The sequence below is a fragment of the Anolis sagrei genome, chromosome 3 (genome assembly GCF_037176765.1).
Source record: "Anolis sagrei isolate rAnoSag1 chromosome 3, rAnoSag1.mat, whole genome shotgun sequence".
NCBI classification, from domain to species: Eukaryota; Metazoa; Chordata; class Lepidosauria; order Squamata; family Dactyloidae; genus Anolis; species Anolis sagrei.
Window position 1 is genome coordinate 161,697,857 of NC_090023.1, and position 17,528 is coordinate 161,715,384.

At 42.0% G+C, this 17,528-nt stretch overlaps 1 protein-coding gene across 4 annotated transcripts in view; it reads left to right on the forward strand.

The window, feature by feature from the left end:
• Window positions 1-17,528, forward strand: part of GRID1 (glutamate ionotropic receptor delta type subunit 1) — a 1,182,427-nt gene that overhangs the window by 1,048,427 nt on the left and 116,472 nt on the right. For all 4 annotated transcript variants that reach the window (XM_060768968.2, XM_060768967.2, XM_060768969.2 and 1 more), the window contains exon 9: window positions 14,622-14,723. In XM_060768968.2, the coding sequence (XP_060624951.1) occupies window positions 14,622-14,723 (102 nt within the window). The remainder of the gene's footprint in view (window positions 1-14,621; window positions 14,724-17,528) is intronic.

The following is a 17,528-nucleotide window of genomic DNA, read 5'->3' on the forward strand; positions in this document are numbered from 1 at the left end:
GTGGATGTTGGTTGGGTGTGTTTAGTCTAGTGAGAAAGTGAGTCGGCTTAGTCTAACTGTCTGAGTGTCTTGTGGGAGTGGGTGGAGAGTGTGATATAGGAAGTGTCTATGACTACTGGGTGTGGTTAGCTTAGTGTGTGCGAGCGCAGGCTAGTGTGGCTGGTAGAGTGTATTGTGGGAGAGAGAGGAGTGTGGGGATCTTTGGAGTGCCTGGGAGTGGCTGGTTGTGTTGGAAGTGAATGTGAGTGAAGCGAGTGGGAGTGTCCGGATTGATTGTTGTGAGAGCTACCTTTAGACATAGGAATGGATATAGCAGAGCCTCATGCGAAGAATGATCTTTTGCACTTTTACGACCTCCTGAGGGAATCGTTTAACCATGTGTTATTACAACTCAGGTTATTAAACGAGAAAATGGACCACCTCCTTAGAGGTTTTGCCTCTTTCTCAGGAATTCCTGTGCAATCCTTTCCCCCAAAGACTGAGAACTCTTTGTGTGCAGATCTAGCTAAGGACTTGTGCCAAAATGGGGAGAAAGGCACGTTGGATCTTGGGGATCTTGGGGCTGAACGAGGAATGAATGAGGAGTTGACAGAGGGAAGGGGAGAATCTTTGGGCAGTCATAGGATTGAGAACATCGTGGAGTGGCAGCGGTCTGTGAAGGCCGCTCAGAGGACGATTAATAATATAACAACAGATCCTTTGGTTCAGCCAACCGCAGCCTGTGCTAAGGATCAACATCTACAAACTGACATGTTTGCGGTGGACATTGCGGACCAAATGGTTAACAGAGGCAGATGGACCTCCAAGAGGGCAGTTTGTAACTCCTTGGCCCAAATCCTGGGCAAAAGACCACAGGAAATAAGACTAGAAGCCATAGTGTGGTTATGGAGGGACTACCAATCATCTGACCGTTCCTCCCGTCTTCAAATAACACCAGAAGACAACTCATGGCTCGGAGAGCTTATGGCAAAGCGCTATGACTTAAAGAAATGGGGCATTACCATTAGGAGGGTAGTTGTGGACCCTCAGATACGCCCCTTATTTGCCTCCGGGGTTCCTTCTTGCCATACCCCATCAGGTCCCCGTGTATCCACAACTAGCTCACCGGTTAGGGCCCCCCCTCCTGGTTCGTATAATTTTGAGACTCCATCTGTCCCGGTCGCCCCCACTCAACCAGCTACACTCCTTCGCTCGAGAACCCTTCCCTTATTCAGTCCACTCAGCTCCCTTGATGTTTCATTATCTACTTCATCTTCAGAAACATCCCTTCCCAACGCCCAAGGGAGACTATTCCCCAGCCCGACTCCTTCCTCTGAGAGCTGACTAGTTACAGACCCCGGCCATGTAGGGGGGGAGAGGGTTCCGGAGGAGGGGGGTGCCATTCAAATCGTGTGGGGGAGGAGAATAGCAGGTCACCATCATCCCAGGGAGAAGCGCAACAGAGTCCTTGCGACCCTGGAGAAGGTAGGTAGTGGTAGGCTCCATGGCAGCCCCCTTGGTCTAAAGGTCCTGCTGATTAATGCCAGATCCGTTAATGGTAAGACCGCGGCCATCCAGGACCTGATCCTGGATGAGAGGGCGGATCTGGCATGCATCACCGAGACCTGGTTGGACGAGCTGGGGGGAGTAAATCTCTCTCAGCTGTGCCCACCAGGTTTTGGAGTGCATCAGCAGGCTAGACAAGGGGCGCGGGGAGGAGGGGTCGCAGTGGTCTTCCGGCAATCCATCGCCGTGACCAGATGCGTTGTCCCGCAAGCTTCTGGGTTTGAATGTGTCCACTTGAAGGTGGGGAGCCGTGACAGTGTGGGGTTCCTGTTGGTGTATCGTCCACCCCGAGATCCAGCAGCTTCCCTGCCTGAGTTAGCGGAGGTGGTCTCTAATTCGGCCTTGGTCTCCCAGCGCCTGGTGGTGCTGGGAGACTTTAACATCCACGCCGAGACCACTTTATCTGGCGCAGCTCAGGACTTTATGGCCACCATGACGGCCATAGGACTGTCACAGATAATATCTGGCCCCACGCATCAAGCTGGGCACACTCTCGACCTTGTCTTTGTGGCGGACGACGAATTGATCAGAGTGGAAGATCAAAACATCCTTCCAGTGTCATGGTCTGACCATCATCTGATCACATTTAGACTTACTGCGACCCTAAACCTCCGCAGGGGTGGAGGACAAATTAAGATGGTCCGCCCTAGGAGACTGATGGATCCGGATGGATTCCTGAGGAATCTTAGGGTTCTTCCTGCCTTGGAGCCTGGCGATTCTATCGACGCCTTGGTAACTCTCTATAACGGGGAGATGGCCAGGGCGTTAGATACGATCGCACCCGAACGCCCCATCTCGTTGCGTCGTGACAGGCCATCTCCTTGGTTCACCGAGGAGCTGGCTGTGATGAAGCACACGAGAAGGGGGCTAGAGCGCAAATGGAGGAAATCTCGAGACGTGTCTGACCGAACACGGGCTAGAGCCTCTCTTAAGGCATACTCCGTGGCCATACGGGCGGCCAGGAAGTCATTCACGACCGCTCGTATAGCATCTGCAGCAAATAGATCATCGGAGCTGTTTCGGGTCGTGGGAGAACTCCTCCACTCACCTGCGGTGGAGGAGGTCCCTGACGACCCCGCAGCTCGGTGTCGCGATTTCGCACACCATTTTGCAGATAAAGTCGCCCAGATACGCCTCGAGCTCGACTCCAATTTCATCGCAGTGCCTGAAGAGGTGACGGAGGTACCTGCTTGTCCAATTTTGTGGGATTCTTTTAGGCTTGTTCTTCCTGAAACCGTAGAGGAGGTTCTTGGGGCTGTGAGGGCGACCACCTCATCTCTTGACCCTTGCCCATCTTGGCTCATTAAATCAGCCAGGGAGGGGTTGGTTGACTGGTTTGTATTGATTGTCAATGCATCGTTGGAGCAAGGGATTTTTCCATCTGGTTTGAAACAGGCAGTGGTTCGTCCACTCCTCAAAAAAGCTTCCCTTGACTCCACGGTGCTGAATAACTACAGACCAGTCTCCAACCTCCCTTTCCTGGGTAAGGTGCTGGAGCGGGTGGTCGCCTCGCAGCTCCAGGGCTTCCTAGACGATACCAACTACCTAGATCAGGCACAGTCTGGTTTCAGGCCTGGTCATGGCACCGAGACAGCCTTGGTCGCCTTGGTGGATGACCTCCGCAGAGAGCTGGACAGGGGGAGTGTGACCCTGTTGGTTCTCCTGGACATCTCAGCGGCTTTCGATACCATCGACCATGGTATCCTTCTGGGTCGTCTCTCTGGGATGGGCCTTGGGGGCACGGTTCTGTCGTGGCTCCGGTCCTTCCTGGAGGGACGTACCCAGTTGGTGAAGCTGGGAGACGCCTGCTCGGACCCCTGGCCTTTGACCTGTGGGGTCCCGCAAGGACCATACCTCGTGAAGGCTGATCTGGCCGGGGTGGTCCACGCCTTGGTCACCTCTAGAATGGATTACTGCAATGCGCTCTACGTGGGGCTGCCCTTGAAGACGGCTCGGAAACTACAATTGGTCCAGCGGGCAGCAGCCAGGATGCTAACTGGAGCTCATTATCAAGAGAGGTCAACCCTCTTGTTCAAGGAGCTCCACTGGCTGCCATTTATTTTCCGAGCCCAATTCAAGGTGCAGGTGCTCACCTACAAAGCCCTGAACGGTTTGGGACCACCCTACCTGCGTGACCGCATTTCCATCTACGAACCCACACGCTCGCTCCGGTCATCTGGGGAGGCCCTGCTCGTGATCCCACCTACGTCGCAAGCGTGCTTGGTGGGGACGCGGGACAGGGCCTTCTCTGTGGCGGCCCCCCGACTTTGGAATGCCCTTCCAAAAGAGCTTCGTCAGGCCCCTACTCTAGCAGTTTTCAGAAGGAACCTAAAAACTTGGCTGTTCCGATGTGCCTTCGCAGATTAGGAATCCCCATCCCAAGTCCTAGATGCACTTTAGCACAACTAATATTGCTGCACACCGCACTTTAATCCTACGTTCCTCCTGCCATCTCAGCACTTTTAACCCTGTACCCCATTGCGCTGGCCGAACCAGTTTTAATAGTGTCTTGATGTATTGTCATTGTGGTTATTTTGCTTAATTGTTTGATTTGCTTTGTTTATTGCTGTGTTATGTTTTCTATTGTATTGTGTTTTGTGGCTTCGGCCCGTGTAAGCCGCATCGAGTCCTTCGGGAGATGCTAGCGGGGTACAAATAAAGTTAATAATAATAATAATAATAATATTGGCTGCTACTTCCCGGTGGATGTCAGGTGGTGCAATACTGGCTAAGCAGTGTAATTTCTCCAGTGGTGTAAGGCGCAGACACCCCATGATAATACGGCATGTCTCATTAAGAGCCACATCCACTGTTTTAGTGTGATGAGATGTGTTCCACACTGGGCATGCATACTCAGCAGCAGAGTAGCACAGCACAAGGGCAGATGTCTTCACTGTATCTTGTTGTGATCCCCAGGTTGTGCCAGTCAGCTTTCATATGATATTGTTTTTAGCACCCACTTTTTGCTTGATATTCAGGCAGTGCTTCTTGTAGGTAAGAGCACAGTCCAGAGTGACTCCCAGGTATTTGGGTGCGCTGCAATGCTCCAGTGGGATTCCTTCCCAGGTGATCTTCAGAGCTCGGGATGCTTCTCTGTTCTTGAGATGAACAGCATTCTCATGTAATGAAACACAATAAAAATATAGACAAAATACTATTACAGTGTATTTATGACAATGATATATTGTCATTTTCCACATGATAGGCAGAGCAAATCTTTGGGATTGAAATCTAAGGCCAATTTCACAATGTAATAATATAAGGATAAAAAATAACAACACAGGATTAACTTGGCAACTATATTTTCTAGTGACCAACACTTTATGAAATTTATTCTACAAGTGACTGGTCCCTCTGAGCATTAGCTTGTCATCATCAGATTTCGAAGCAGTATCTCTAACATCAATTCATGGCTGTGCTGTAACCTTTGGCTTTAAGAATCCTGATAGAAGGTGTAGCTAATTTCCAAGTGGAACAAGGGCTGTAACAGTCTTATCAACCAGCAGCAGGGCTCATTTTGTTTAACCGTGCTGGAAATTAGTTTCTCAGGCACTGATCTTGACAGGTCAGTTGTCAAAAATTGGTGTACATATCCAGAAATTCATCGATCCTTTGAGCCCTGCTCTGCCTGCTACAACAAGTACAGAATAGGCACATTTTGTGAGCAAATGGAATGGTTCAGAGTCAGAAAAAAGAATTGCATTTTTGGTAAATAATTTTCTATGTAGCCCGTTTATTAACCTTATCTGCATCATTAATTTCTTTTTTATACACTGTAGAATTTTACTCCCTGCATACAAAACAGATATCTTTTTGATTGCTGGCGTGAAATAAGGAGAAACCATACAAATGCCTTTGAGAAATTCTCCGCCTCCTTGGACCTCAAACTGTTTAATATGCAAGAAGCAAATTGTAGCTCTTTTCTTTCTTTTGAGCGAAACATAATAGTGAATTTTATTTATGCTGGCTGATTTCCAGCATCCTTTTAAGAATTCCTTGCCTTGGTGCTGAATTTGTTTAGATTCAAATGTTTAGTTTTAAAAATGTGGGCCTGATCCATTGAAAATCAGCAATAACTATATTCTTTCATTGATTTTAATGGATTAGTCAAGTTTGAATTTAACAAGATCAGAGGCACAGGATTTGTGTGTTAAATTGGGAAAGAGGGAAAGAAAATATTGCTGAATTGATCAATGGAAAGACTCATTTGTTTTGAATTGGATTCCACTTTTCAAATGACAAGGAAACACTGCTACAAAAAGCTATAGACATGATTAATCTACTCACTGTCTAGTAACAACATTAATTGGGCAACATACGGGCAAACACTTGACTTAGATACTTTATCTGGTAAAACACTCCTAAAAGTGTAAATAATGCTCATACAGTAGTTTCACCTTCTGCTCTAGCCTCACTTATCTTAGGCCGCTTCCACAAAGCTGAATAAAATCCCACCATATCTGCTTTGAACTGGAATATATGGCAGTGTGGACTCAGATATCCCAGTTCAAAGCAGATCTTGTGGGATTTTTCTGCCTTGATATTCTGGATTATATGGCAGTGTAGAAGGGCTGTGGAGACCAAAATCCACTGATTGTGGTAATGTGAAAATAACTAAATTAACTCAATGTATATATTAGGCTTGGGCGGTTTCGTTCATTAATTTCATAATTTGTTATTAATTCGTATTTAAATTAGCTTACGATCCAATATTGAGCCATGCAGGAATAGTGTGAGGAGTAAATTAGATTCGAAACATTTTTTTCAATTTATTTCGTAATTATTTCGTAATTATTTTCGCATGTCTGGTGCAGGTTTTATAGTTGTTGTTTGTTTTATCACACTAACAGTCAACAACAGTGGGAGAGGGAAGCTTCAGAAGTTCCCCCTGTCCCATTTGGAGGTTTTTTTAGCACATTGCGCAATCGCGTCCGCCATTAACAAATCGATTCGTAATTTTACAAAATTTCGTATATTTCGAATTTTTTAAAAGGAAAATTTCGGAATTATTAAAAAAAACGAAATGCAAGGGCCCCCTAAAAACAAAACGAGTTTAGAACCAAATTTTTCCATGGTTACCCAAGCCTAGTATATATTACAAATACACTATAAAAAAAAAACAGGACTGCCACATTCACATTAAGTAGAAACAACTGGTTCTTCTCTTGAGGTATGAAACAAAGTCTTCGTGTGAGTAAATGTCCTGTTCTTTATTACATATGAGTAGACTCCAGTAGTCACATGAATTGACTCCAACCTGCAACCGGTTTTGATTCACAAGAGCCTTCGTCAGGCAGTTGGGTCTACAAACAACACATATCATGAATACACACATACAATTGAACAATTTGTTATATAAAGTTTGTAAGAATATATACTTACTCAAATTATCAAAAAAAAAAAGCTCAACTTTTGAGGTGAGAAATTCACCAACAGTCTTCTGGAGGGGTGGATCCTAAGGGGACACAGGTAGTATTACATTGTCACATGAATTATAAACCATACATAGAGAAATATAATATCTATGAAACCAAAATAATATAATACTCACAGCTAGTCTTTGTTGAGCAATATACTCTGCAAGGAGTTTTATTCCGTGGCGAGTATAGGACCAAAATAACTCAACCCATTACTGGAAGGGCTGTCGCTACTGTATGCCTTTGGAACTCTTCACAACAAGGTGTTTATCTGTTCTAGGACACATCTAGCATAGTTTGGGGACAGAGTCCACTAGATCCCATCAAATGACAGAGTTACTTCTGGTGGGGCTCCATCCTCAAACTGTCCTGGATGCATTCTAAGAGGAGGCAAGGAGCAACAAGGCAAACATGGGGGGAAGCCACACAGCAATAGTTTTCCCCATGTGGTGGGGAAGATGGTGCTGCTGGTAATGCAGGCTGATGGATTCCTCCACAACCCGCTGGATTCTCCATACTGCCTGGTGAGTCCCCCCACTGTTGCCCATATTAGGTGACTTCATATGATAAGGTCCTTTAAGTCAAAAGTCAAATCAAATGTATTATGGGGTATTCTTGGCAGGATTTCTTCAGAACCAGGTTGGCAGTGTTTCCTTTGGCCCTGTGAGAGTGTTACTTTCCCCAGGTCATCCAGAAGGTTTCTGTGGCTGAGAAGAGATTCAAACCCTGGTCTCCCAGAGTCTTAGAGTCTATCTATACCAGGGGTCCACAAACTTTTTGAACAGAGGGCCAGGTCATAGTCTCTCAAACTGTTGGAGGGCCGGATTATAATTTGAAAAAAAAATGAATGAATTCCTATGCACAGTGCACATATCTTTTTTGTAGTGCAAAAAACACTTTAGAACAATACAATAGTTAAAATGAAGAACAATTTTAACAAATATAAATTTATTAGTGTTTCCTTGGGAAGTGTGGGCCTGCTTTTGGCTGATGAGATAGGATTGTTGTTGTTGTTGTTGTTGTTGTTGTTGTTGTTGTGTCCTTTCAAGTCATTTCAGACTTAGGTTGACCCTGAGCGAGGGCCGGGTAAATGACCTTGGAGGGCCATATTCGGCCCCCGGGCCGTAGTTTGAGGACCCCTGATCTATACTGTAGAATTAGTAGCCAGACAACACTTTAACCACCATGCCTCAATGATATGCAATAATGGGGGCTGTAGTTTTTACAAGGCCTTTAGCCTTCTCTGCCAAAGAGTGCTGGTGCCTCACCAAACTGGAGCTCCAATGTTTCCATAGCATTGAGACATGGCAGTCAGAATGATGCCAAACAGTGCTAATTCTACAGTATAGATGCATCCCTAGGCCAGCACTCAAATCACTACACCATGCTGACTTTCAGCACTTTTCACTTGTTGAATAGTATCTGCCTTAAAATTCGATTCTTATAGAAGATATGCATAACACAAAGACATGAGCAGCACTACAATTCACAAAGTGAAAATAAAAGAGATATAGTTTCTTACCAGACTTTGAATCATTGAACCCATTTACCCCCCCCCCCCCCCCAGTTGTTAATTCACAACACTGAAATGATTCAGGAAGGTTATGGAATTGTAGGAGTTATGCGGAAAGATATGGAACTTCTGGTGTTGTTCATCAGTTCTCTTAAGGAAGATCTGGTGATGGATGGAGAGACCAAATGCATGCTGACTGTGACTGAATGGTTGAGCAGACGGCATGAAAAATAGGCAGTGTGGATCACTGAACGATGCTGACTATAAGGAGACAAAGTGCTAACAAAATTGCTTTAGGATGTAAGTTGGATTGAGAAATGTCTTCAGTGGTGTGCTGGGAGTAGCACTGTACTATTTGTTTTGAATTAAAGTTTGCTCTCTTTCTTTTTTATTACATTTTTAAAGTTTCTCTGCTCTCAAGTTGCTATTCTGACATTGTCTCTCCCTCATAAAACTTTTCATTAATTCCTTTTAAATAAATAACTGGCAGGCAAGGAGCAGATGTATTTATTCATTTTTAATTGAATGTATTTTAAAATTTATACTCTGCTGTTCACATTCTTACAGCATACAAGAAAAATATCTAATACAGAAAAATACTCTGATATGCATGAGCACCATAATGCAGCAATGGTTCACATCCTAAGGGGCCTGCAATGCTGACCACCAGAGCTGAATTAGTAAGCCAACCGGAGACCCCGGTGGTGCAGTGGTTTAAGCCCTGTGCTGGCAGGACTGAAGACCGACAGGTCGCAGGTTCTAATCCGGGGAGAGGAGGATGAGCTCCCTCTATCAGCTCCAGCTCCTTGTGCGGGGACATGAGAGAAGCCTCCCACAAGGATTATAAAACATCAAAATCATCGGGGTGTCCCCTGGGCAACGTCCTTGCAGACAGCCAATTCTCTCATAACAGGATGCTCCTGACACGAAAAAAAAAAAGTAAGCCAACTGCCAAAGGTGAAATAGTATCTGGAGGGCACATATACTTGAGATTCCACAACCCAAATTAAAGGGGTTTAGGATAGCAATCATGAAGTCACTGGAGCATGGAAGACCTCAAAGACAGGTCCGGAAGTGGTTGCCCCTGTATACCAATGCATTAGGGAGATTGTGTACTTAGTTCTAAAGGCCCGACACATGATGGAGCCAGAAGACATTATGGCAAGTTCAATTATGACCTTTGCTTTCAAGCATCTGGCCCTGCAGTGTGGGTCTGTCAGACAATTTGTGATTTGGACTAGTTGCTCCATTTACATTCTTCTCATTTTTTCCTAGGCTGTTCCCCCTGCCCCCAGAATGGAAAAGATATCTAAAAATAAAGCCCACTTTGAAGGAAATCAGAATATGTTCTAGGAATGCACTTTTTGAGAGAGCAAATTAAAATGTGTTTTCCTTAGAAATCAGAGTTGATAGGTCTTGAAATATAGTGGTGAAGAATTTCAATGAAAGACCTCTGATTATAGCCCCAGCATACTGGCAGGTCCATATGGAAAGAACAGTTATTTGAAACCCTGAGCTGAAGAACAGATACGTACTATCACAAAGAGCCAACAGGAATTAGAAATCATTCAGGTCACCTCTTTTTTTTAAAAAAACCTGCTATTTTCTTGATGAAAGGTAAAACTGGAAAAGATATGAAATTTGTCCCTGTCTGGTCTGGCTCTACCTTTATCAAAAACTAGCCATCCCCTGCCATGCGCTGCTGTGGTCCACTTGGGGGTTCTGTGTGGGAGGTTTGCCCCAATTCCATCGTTGGTGGAGTTCAGAATGCTCTGTGATTGTAGGTGAAGTATAAATCCCAGCAACTACAACTCCCAAATGTGAAGGTTCTATTTTCCCCAAACTCCACCAGTGTTCACATTTGGGCATATTGAGTATTCGTGTAGAGTTTGGTCTAGATCCATCATTGTTTGAGTGCACAGTGATCTCTGGATGTAGGTGAACTACAACTCCAAGGACACTTCCCACTAAACCCTTCCAGTATTTTCTGTTGGTCATGGGAGAACTGTGTGCCAAATTTGGTTCAATCCCATTGTTGGTGGAGTTCAGAATGCTCTTTGATTGTAGGTGAACTATAAATCCCAGCAACTACAACTCCTAAATGACAAAATCAATTTTTTGAGTGAAGGACATACATTGGGTTGTTAGGTGTCTTGTGTCCAAATTTGGTGCAAATTCGCCCAGTGGTTTTTGAGTTCTGTTAATCCCACAAACTAACATTACATTTTTATTTATATAGATGAAGTAAGTAACAAGGGAGTCAATCCCTCTCTTTCAGGCGGATGTCAGTATGAGGTCACAATGGTCAATATATCTTACTCTTTCAGTCAAACAGCAACAGCATTAGGCGTGCTGACAATTCTCTTTCCTTCAAGTTTGCATCATCAGCATGAAGTCACAATGAGAAGTCTCTAAGAAAGTAACACCAGCTTTAAGTCACAATAACTAATCTGTCTATGGAGTCAGCATCAGCAGGCCAGCACTTAAGCTTATTCCTCATTGAAGCGATAGCACTATACAGCTTAAGCTTTCCTCACCCTCCACACTCTGAAGCAAAGAGAAGCAGGATAGTCTTTGTTTCTATTGCTAAGGTAGGCTGTGGATGTGTGCTGCTACAATGAGCCAGCAAAGGGTAGTGGTTTGAGTGTTGGACTATGACTGATAAGAGACTTCAGTGTCCTACTCAGTTATCAAAATCCTTTAGGTGACCTTTGGCAAGTCAAACATACTTAGTCTAGGAAAACCTCATGAATGGCTCAAAATCATACAGCGACAGACAAAAACAATGGGCATCAGTGTCTCTTTCATTGAAATATGTAGTATATGAGTTGGAAAGCAGCAGGCAAGAGGACACTCCCTGTATTAACGTACTACTAAATTTTAAAAGTAGTCCCATAGGCAAATTTAGAAATAACAATAATGGATGCAATAATGTCAGCACTCCAGTATGACAGAATGATTAAATGCAGAGACAGACAGAACTGGTCACCACTGGAGGGACAAACTGATTTTACACCTCCAGATATATTGGATTTTCAGCTTTTGGTGTGTGCCCCAAAAAGTTCAGATTACAGGAGACATAGAAGACATTGAATTAAAGATCAATGGGTAGGGCAACACATACTGGATGTTATGCATACGATTCGACAGACGAGATTGTTTTATTGTTTTAATTATTGTTTTATTGCTCATGGGTGTATTTTTTAATTTAATGTATGTCTAATTGTAGTGTATAATTATAATTGTTTGTACTGGCATTGAATTTTTGCCATTACTTATGTGTAAACCGCTTTGAGTCCCCCTCGGGGTGAGAAAAGCGGTATACAAATACTGTAAATAAATAAATAAATAAATAAATAAATACTGAAGACAACAGTGTTTCCCAACCTGTGGTTCCCCAGGTGTTTTGGCCTACAACTCCCAGAAATCCCAGCCAGTTTACCAGCTGTTGAAGGCCAAAACATCTGGGGACCCACAGGTTGAGAACCACTGGAATATAGCAACATAGGCACCATACCAGAGCATTTTACAGGTAGTGTGTGCATAAAGGACCAATGGAATACAGAGAAGAGAAAATAAAAGGAATTGGATTATTTTAACTCCACAACAGTGAGAAAAGCTTTGATAATCCATGGGGAGAGTGGTTGGGTGTCTTCCCTGCTTTCTCATCATTGCCCTAGCTGGTCATGTGCAACAATGCTAGAAGAGGTGTATTTTTCCAAAGAGCAATTACTGGTGCCCTTAAAAAAATAACAATACCTGTAGCCCTCTGTACCATGCCAAAGCATTATCCAGGTTAAACCTAAGGGAAAGGTTTGAATACAAAATCAAACTTTAAAAGTAAGTGTGTGTGAGAGTGTGTGTGTGTGTGAGTATGTGTGTGTGTGTGTGTGTGTGAGAGAGAGAGAGAGAGAGAGAGAGAGAGAGAGAGAGAGGATATAATTTGAAGTACAAATATTCAAAGGAACAATTTGCTGAACAGACATGTAATAGACAGGAACCCAAATTCACAGCCTCAAAAGTTCTTGCTTTGATTATGCCCCCCCCCCCCCGCCGCTCTTCCACATTGCTAATTTGTGACATGCAGAACCAGGGTTTTGTCCACCTGTGTCACAGTGTTGTTTGATGTATTACCCCGTCATCATTATTCTTGTTCTTTCTATCTGTTCTTTTGCCTTCTCCCCTTTCCTTAAATTGTCCCAATGTTTTGCACACCAGTATCCTGGTAGCCAACTGAGACAATACTAAAATTAAATTTTGTTTGTTTTGTCTTCTATTTTGGTCCCTGCAATAAGTTGAGAGGATCAAACAAATGATTTATAGCTCCTGTGTAATACATTTTCCAATATTCTTGCAGATTAATAAACAGAAACTTTCCTAGTGTAAAAGATGGCATCAGTCCACATGTGGTGAGCAATACTCTAATAGTCAAATCATTGAGTTAATTCAATGAAGAATATCACTCATCTCCTAATATTGGTACTTGGCTACTGTAACACCCTCTACATTGGCCTTCCTTTGTCAGTGATCCGGAAACTGAAGCTGGTGCAAAATGCGGTGGCTCGTCTTCTTGCCGGGATGCCGGCGAGGTGTCGTATCACCCCAATTCTACAACAGCTGCACTGGCTACCGGTTGAGTACTGGATTACTTTCAAGGTGCTGGTATTACTTTCAAGGTGCTGGCCGTCTGGGGCCGGCGTACCTGAGGGCCTGCTTATCCCCCTACCAACCCCAGAGATTACTCTACTAGGCAGAGAGCCTTCTCGATTGTAGCCCCTTATTTATGGAATGCCTTTCCAGTTGAAACCTGATCTATCCGAGACCTACTTGCTTTTCGGAGAGCCTGTAAAACCTTTCTCTTCCGACAAGCTTTCGATGGATAAATAACTTGGGACTATGTCTGTTCTTGTTTTATTGTATTTTAAAGTTAATTGTATTGTTTTAATCTACTGCTGTAAACCGCTCCGAGCCAAATTGGGAGTAGCGATATACAAGTCAAATAAATAAATATGGCCAAGTTCCTGGCTTCATGTCAGGTACTATTTCAGCATGCAGTTTTTTTTGCTCCTATATGTATTGAGTTACAGATATAATCTCCACCATATTCTTTAGGCCAGTGTTACTTAATTTGGAAGTCAATTGACTGGTGTTGTGCTGTGATCTGTTGTGATGTTGATTTGTGGTCTGACTCCTGGTCTGCTGCAAGTTCCAAGAAAAGAAAATTATTAATTTTAACCCATCAGCATAAATGTGATGCCAGTCCCTAGCACAATGGTGTAAAAATGCATATCTGTCACATCAGATAACCAAAGAAGTACAAGGTCAATTTCTATAGCAGGAAAATTTGTTTGGTGGCTGTTCCAGCTGCATGGTTCTTTTTACAGAACAGAATATCCTCATAGGATATGGGATAGTGCTTTTCAATGTTCACTACATTCTCACTTAATTTCCTTCTTTTCAATTTGTTAAAATGTTGCTTTTACACACACACACATCCACCACATGCAAATTCTATGCAAAAATGCACCCCAACTACAATACTTTTAGTACAAGAAAAAGCATTTTGTTTCCAGAAATTCATGTTTCTGGACAGAAAATATTTCTGTGCAGAAAATGCTGTTTTCGGTAGGAAAAAAAACCATGGGCAATTTTTTTAGGGAATGCTTTCAATTACTTTTTTTGGAGCATGGAGAAAATTTCTAAAGGTATATGTTGCTTAGCTCAAAAACAAAATTAGTGGGATTTTTTTTTTTAGCCACCAGTGTGGAAGGAACCTGGGATAAATGTGCACAATTACTGGAACAAAGAAAGAGATGGAGCTTTAAGCACATAGGTAGCATTATCAATAAAGGGATAAACCAATTTGCTGTAGACTAAAATTGTAGCAAAGTAATCTATAGCAAATGGCATACTGAAATTATACTTCCAGATAATACAGAAGGCAGTAATATAAGCAAAGACCCTAGGCATTTGTCAATTTAAAGCTCTGTAATTATACTCTTGGTACTGTTTGGATAATAGAACATCTTGTTCTATTCTGTGAACATTTCCTTTGTTTCCATATACATTTCTCATCTCACAGCTGTTAGAGGTATTTTAGACATGTTGAAACTATACCATTATCTCACTTGTGTTTCTAATTGCAGTTGGCAACATGGGACTCTGAGAAAGGACTGAATGGAAGCCTGCAGGAACGGCGCTTGGGTAGTGACCTACAAGGATTAACACTGAAAGTGGTGACTGTCTTGGTATGAACATGTTTGAGTTGAGGAAGCAAACTGTTAAAAATATATGATGCCCCCCCCTCCCCATAAAGCAATATTTAATTGTTATCACTTTAAAAGTTTTGTTCAGTGTCTCATTGTCTGCAGCATGTGCAAGTGATATTCTTTGTAGCATGCCATTGGTATACTAAAAGGTTTTACAATTGGAGCACTGCACATTCTTAGTTTCTGCCATTTTTGAGCTCCTGCCCTGTGTGATCTTTGAAATTAGCTCATGTGGAAGTTTATGTTTTGTCCAGTTATTGTAATTTAATATGTATTGACTTGACAAAACACAGTTCTGATAAAACACTCAAAGTAATCCATAATTAAGACAGCTAGTTCCTTGTAACTCACTGATTTAAATTAATTCTCTTTCCCAGTAAAGGGGATATAATTAAATCATATTATAATATTTGCATGGATTTTTGGAAACTCAATTTCTCACCTATCAAAAAATTATTCTTTTACTTTCTATCCCTCACAAACCCATCTTCTTATCCCCTTTTTCTAAAGCTTACATGCATTATAACAAAAGATTCCAGAGCTTTTGTATATAGGCTTGGGTAACCACGGAAAAATTTGGTTCTAAACTCGTTTCGTTTTTAGGGGGCCCTTGCGTTTCGTTTTTTTAAATAATTCCGAAATTTTCCTTTTAAAAATTTTAAAATTTATGAAATTTTGTAAAATTACGAATCAATTTGTTAATGGCGGACGAGATTGCGCAATATGCTAAAAAAAACTCAAAATGGGACAGGAGGAACTTCTGAAGCTTCCCTCTCCCTCTGTTGTTGACTGTTGGTGTGATAAAACAAACAAAAACTATAAAACTTGCACCAGACATGCAAAAATAATTATGAAATAATTACGAAATAATTACGAAATAATTACGAAATAATTACAAAATAATTATGAAATAAATTGAAAAAAATGTTTTGAATCTTAATTACTCCTCACACTATTCCTGCATGGCTCAAATATTGGATCGTAAGCTAATTTAAATACGAATTAATAACGAATTACGAAATTAACAAAAGAAACCGCCCAAGCCTAATATATATATATATATATATATATATACACACACACACACACACACACACACACACACACACAGTTTCCTAGGGAACAATATGGACTCTTATCTGATGCCTGATCTGGAACACATGAGGATCACCTTCGGGGTGAGAAGGGCAGCATATAAATGCTGTAAATAAATAATAATAAATAATGCATCCCCTTCCAAATTGCTCTTACTACCTTTGGTGTAAAAAACTTTGTCACCTGAAAATACCAAAGGAATAAAAAGTTGTTTTGCAAACATTTAAGCAAACTAGGCTTTAGATGAAGAACCAACAAAGTAATATAAATCATGTCAGCTCTTTAAAACACCAGCTAATTTAATTCAGACCTGAATGCTGTCAATAGTACCCTCTACATCAGGTCCCTTCTACTTCCTCTACATCCCCGGATCTGATCCTAAATTATCTTCTTATCCAAAATTATCTGGCAATGTAAACTCAGGGCCCATCTAAACAAAGGGAGAGGGGGGTGACTACATGATGCTAGTGGAAAATCTGTGCTGATTTGCTGCAGCTGACAAAAAGCATGGGGCAAAAAGTTCCCCTTTTCGTGCTGTCTGGAAGCAACCTCATATAATCCAGTTTAAAGCCGATAATCTGGTGTCAGATTCTAGGATACAGAGCAGTGTTGAAGAGGTCTCATAGTCTTTGAATTTATTTCTTCTATTTGAGGCTACCAATGAAATCCAGGCTTCTATTAATAACATATCCCTGTTAAAACATGAATGCACAAATCCTAATCTAGGCCACTCACTTTTGTTATTACAGACACAGTGTGCATCTGCATTGTAGAATGAATGCAGTTTAACACTACTTTACAGTACTGATATGGCTCAATGCTATGAAATCCTGAGATCTGTAGTTTAGTAAGACACCAGTACTCTTTGACAGAAAAGGCCGGAGACCTTTAAAATCACAACCGCCATAATTTCATAGCATTAAGCCATGGCAGTGGTGTCAAACTGCATTAATTCTACAATGTAGATGCACCCATAGAAAAAAAGAGTTAAATAAGTTTGCTTTTTTATTGGCAAATATATAACATAATGTATAATTTTATGGATTTCAATTCATTAATTCCTATGAATGTTGGTGAAGGTGCATTTTCTGGTGTGATAGTAATGCTACTTTATACTTAAAGAGCTATGGTCTTGCTACATGGTGAAGTAAAGATTCCACTTGCTACATAGTAGTGGACCTCCTGCTGTATTGTGGATATTGAAGATAATGAAATCAACAGGAGAGGAGGAAGTGTGTTTTGTATCATAGTCCAGTGATTAAAAATATTTAGGTTGCTACCACCACATACCATAGAAAAACTAAAAATTTCCATAATCAAAACATCCAAGGATTTATCTCCAGTTTCCTGTCAACGCACTATTGTGGCCTATCACCCTCCAAAATTGACCCCTGCCTAAATGTAGTGGTCAACCTCTGCACTTCACAAAGATAAAGACAGTTTTAAAAAGGAAAGGAGAGGATTTACTAATCTATATTGAAACCTTTACAAAAGCTATTTCCTATTGATGTTTATAGAAACTACTTGGGTTGTTTTGTTTTTTTTTGGGGAAGAGGTGATGGAAATCTATTGACACTAACACAGTTGCAGTATTTTAAGTTGAAGGGAGCATTTTTGATGTCTTAGGGTCAATCTTCTAATACACAAATACATACATTTGAAATACTAATATTTGGTAGATTTTCCACT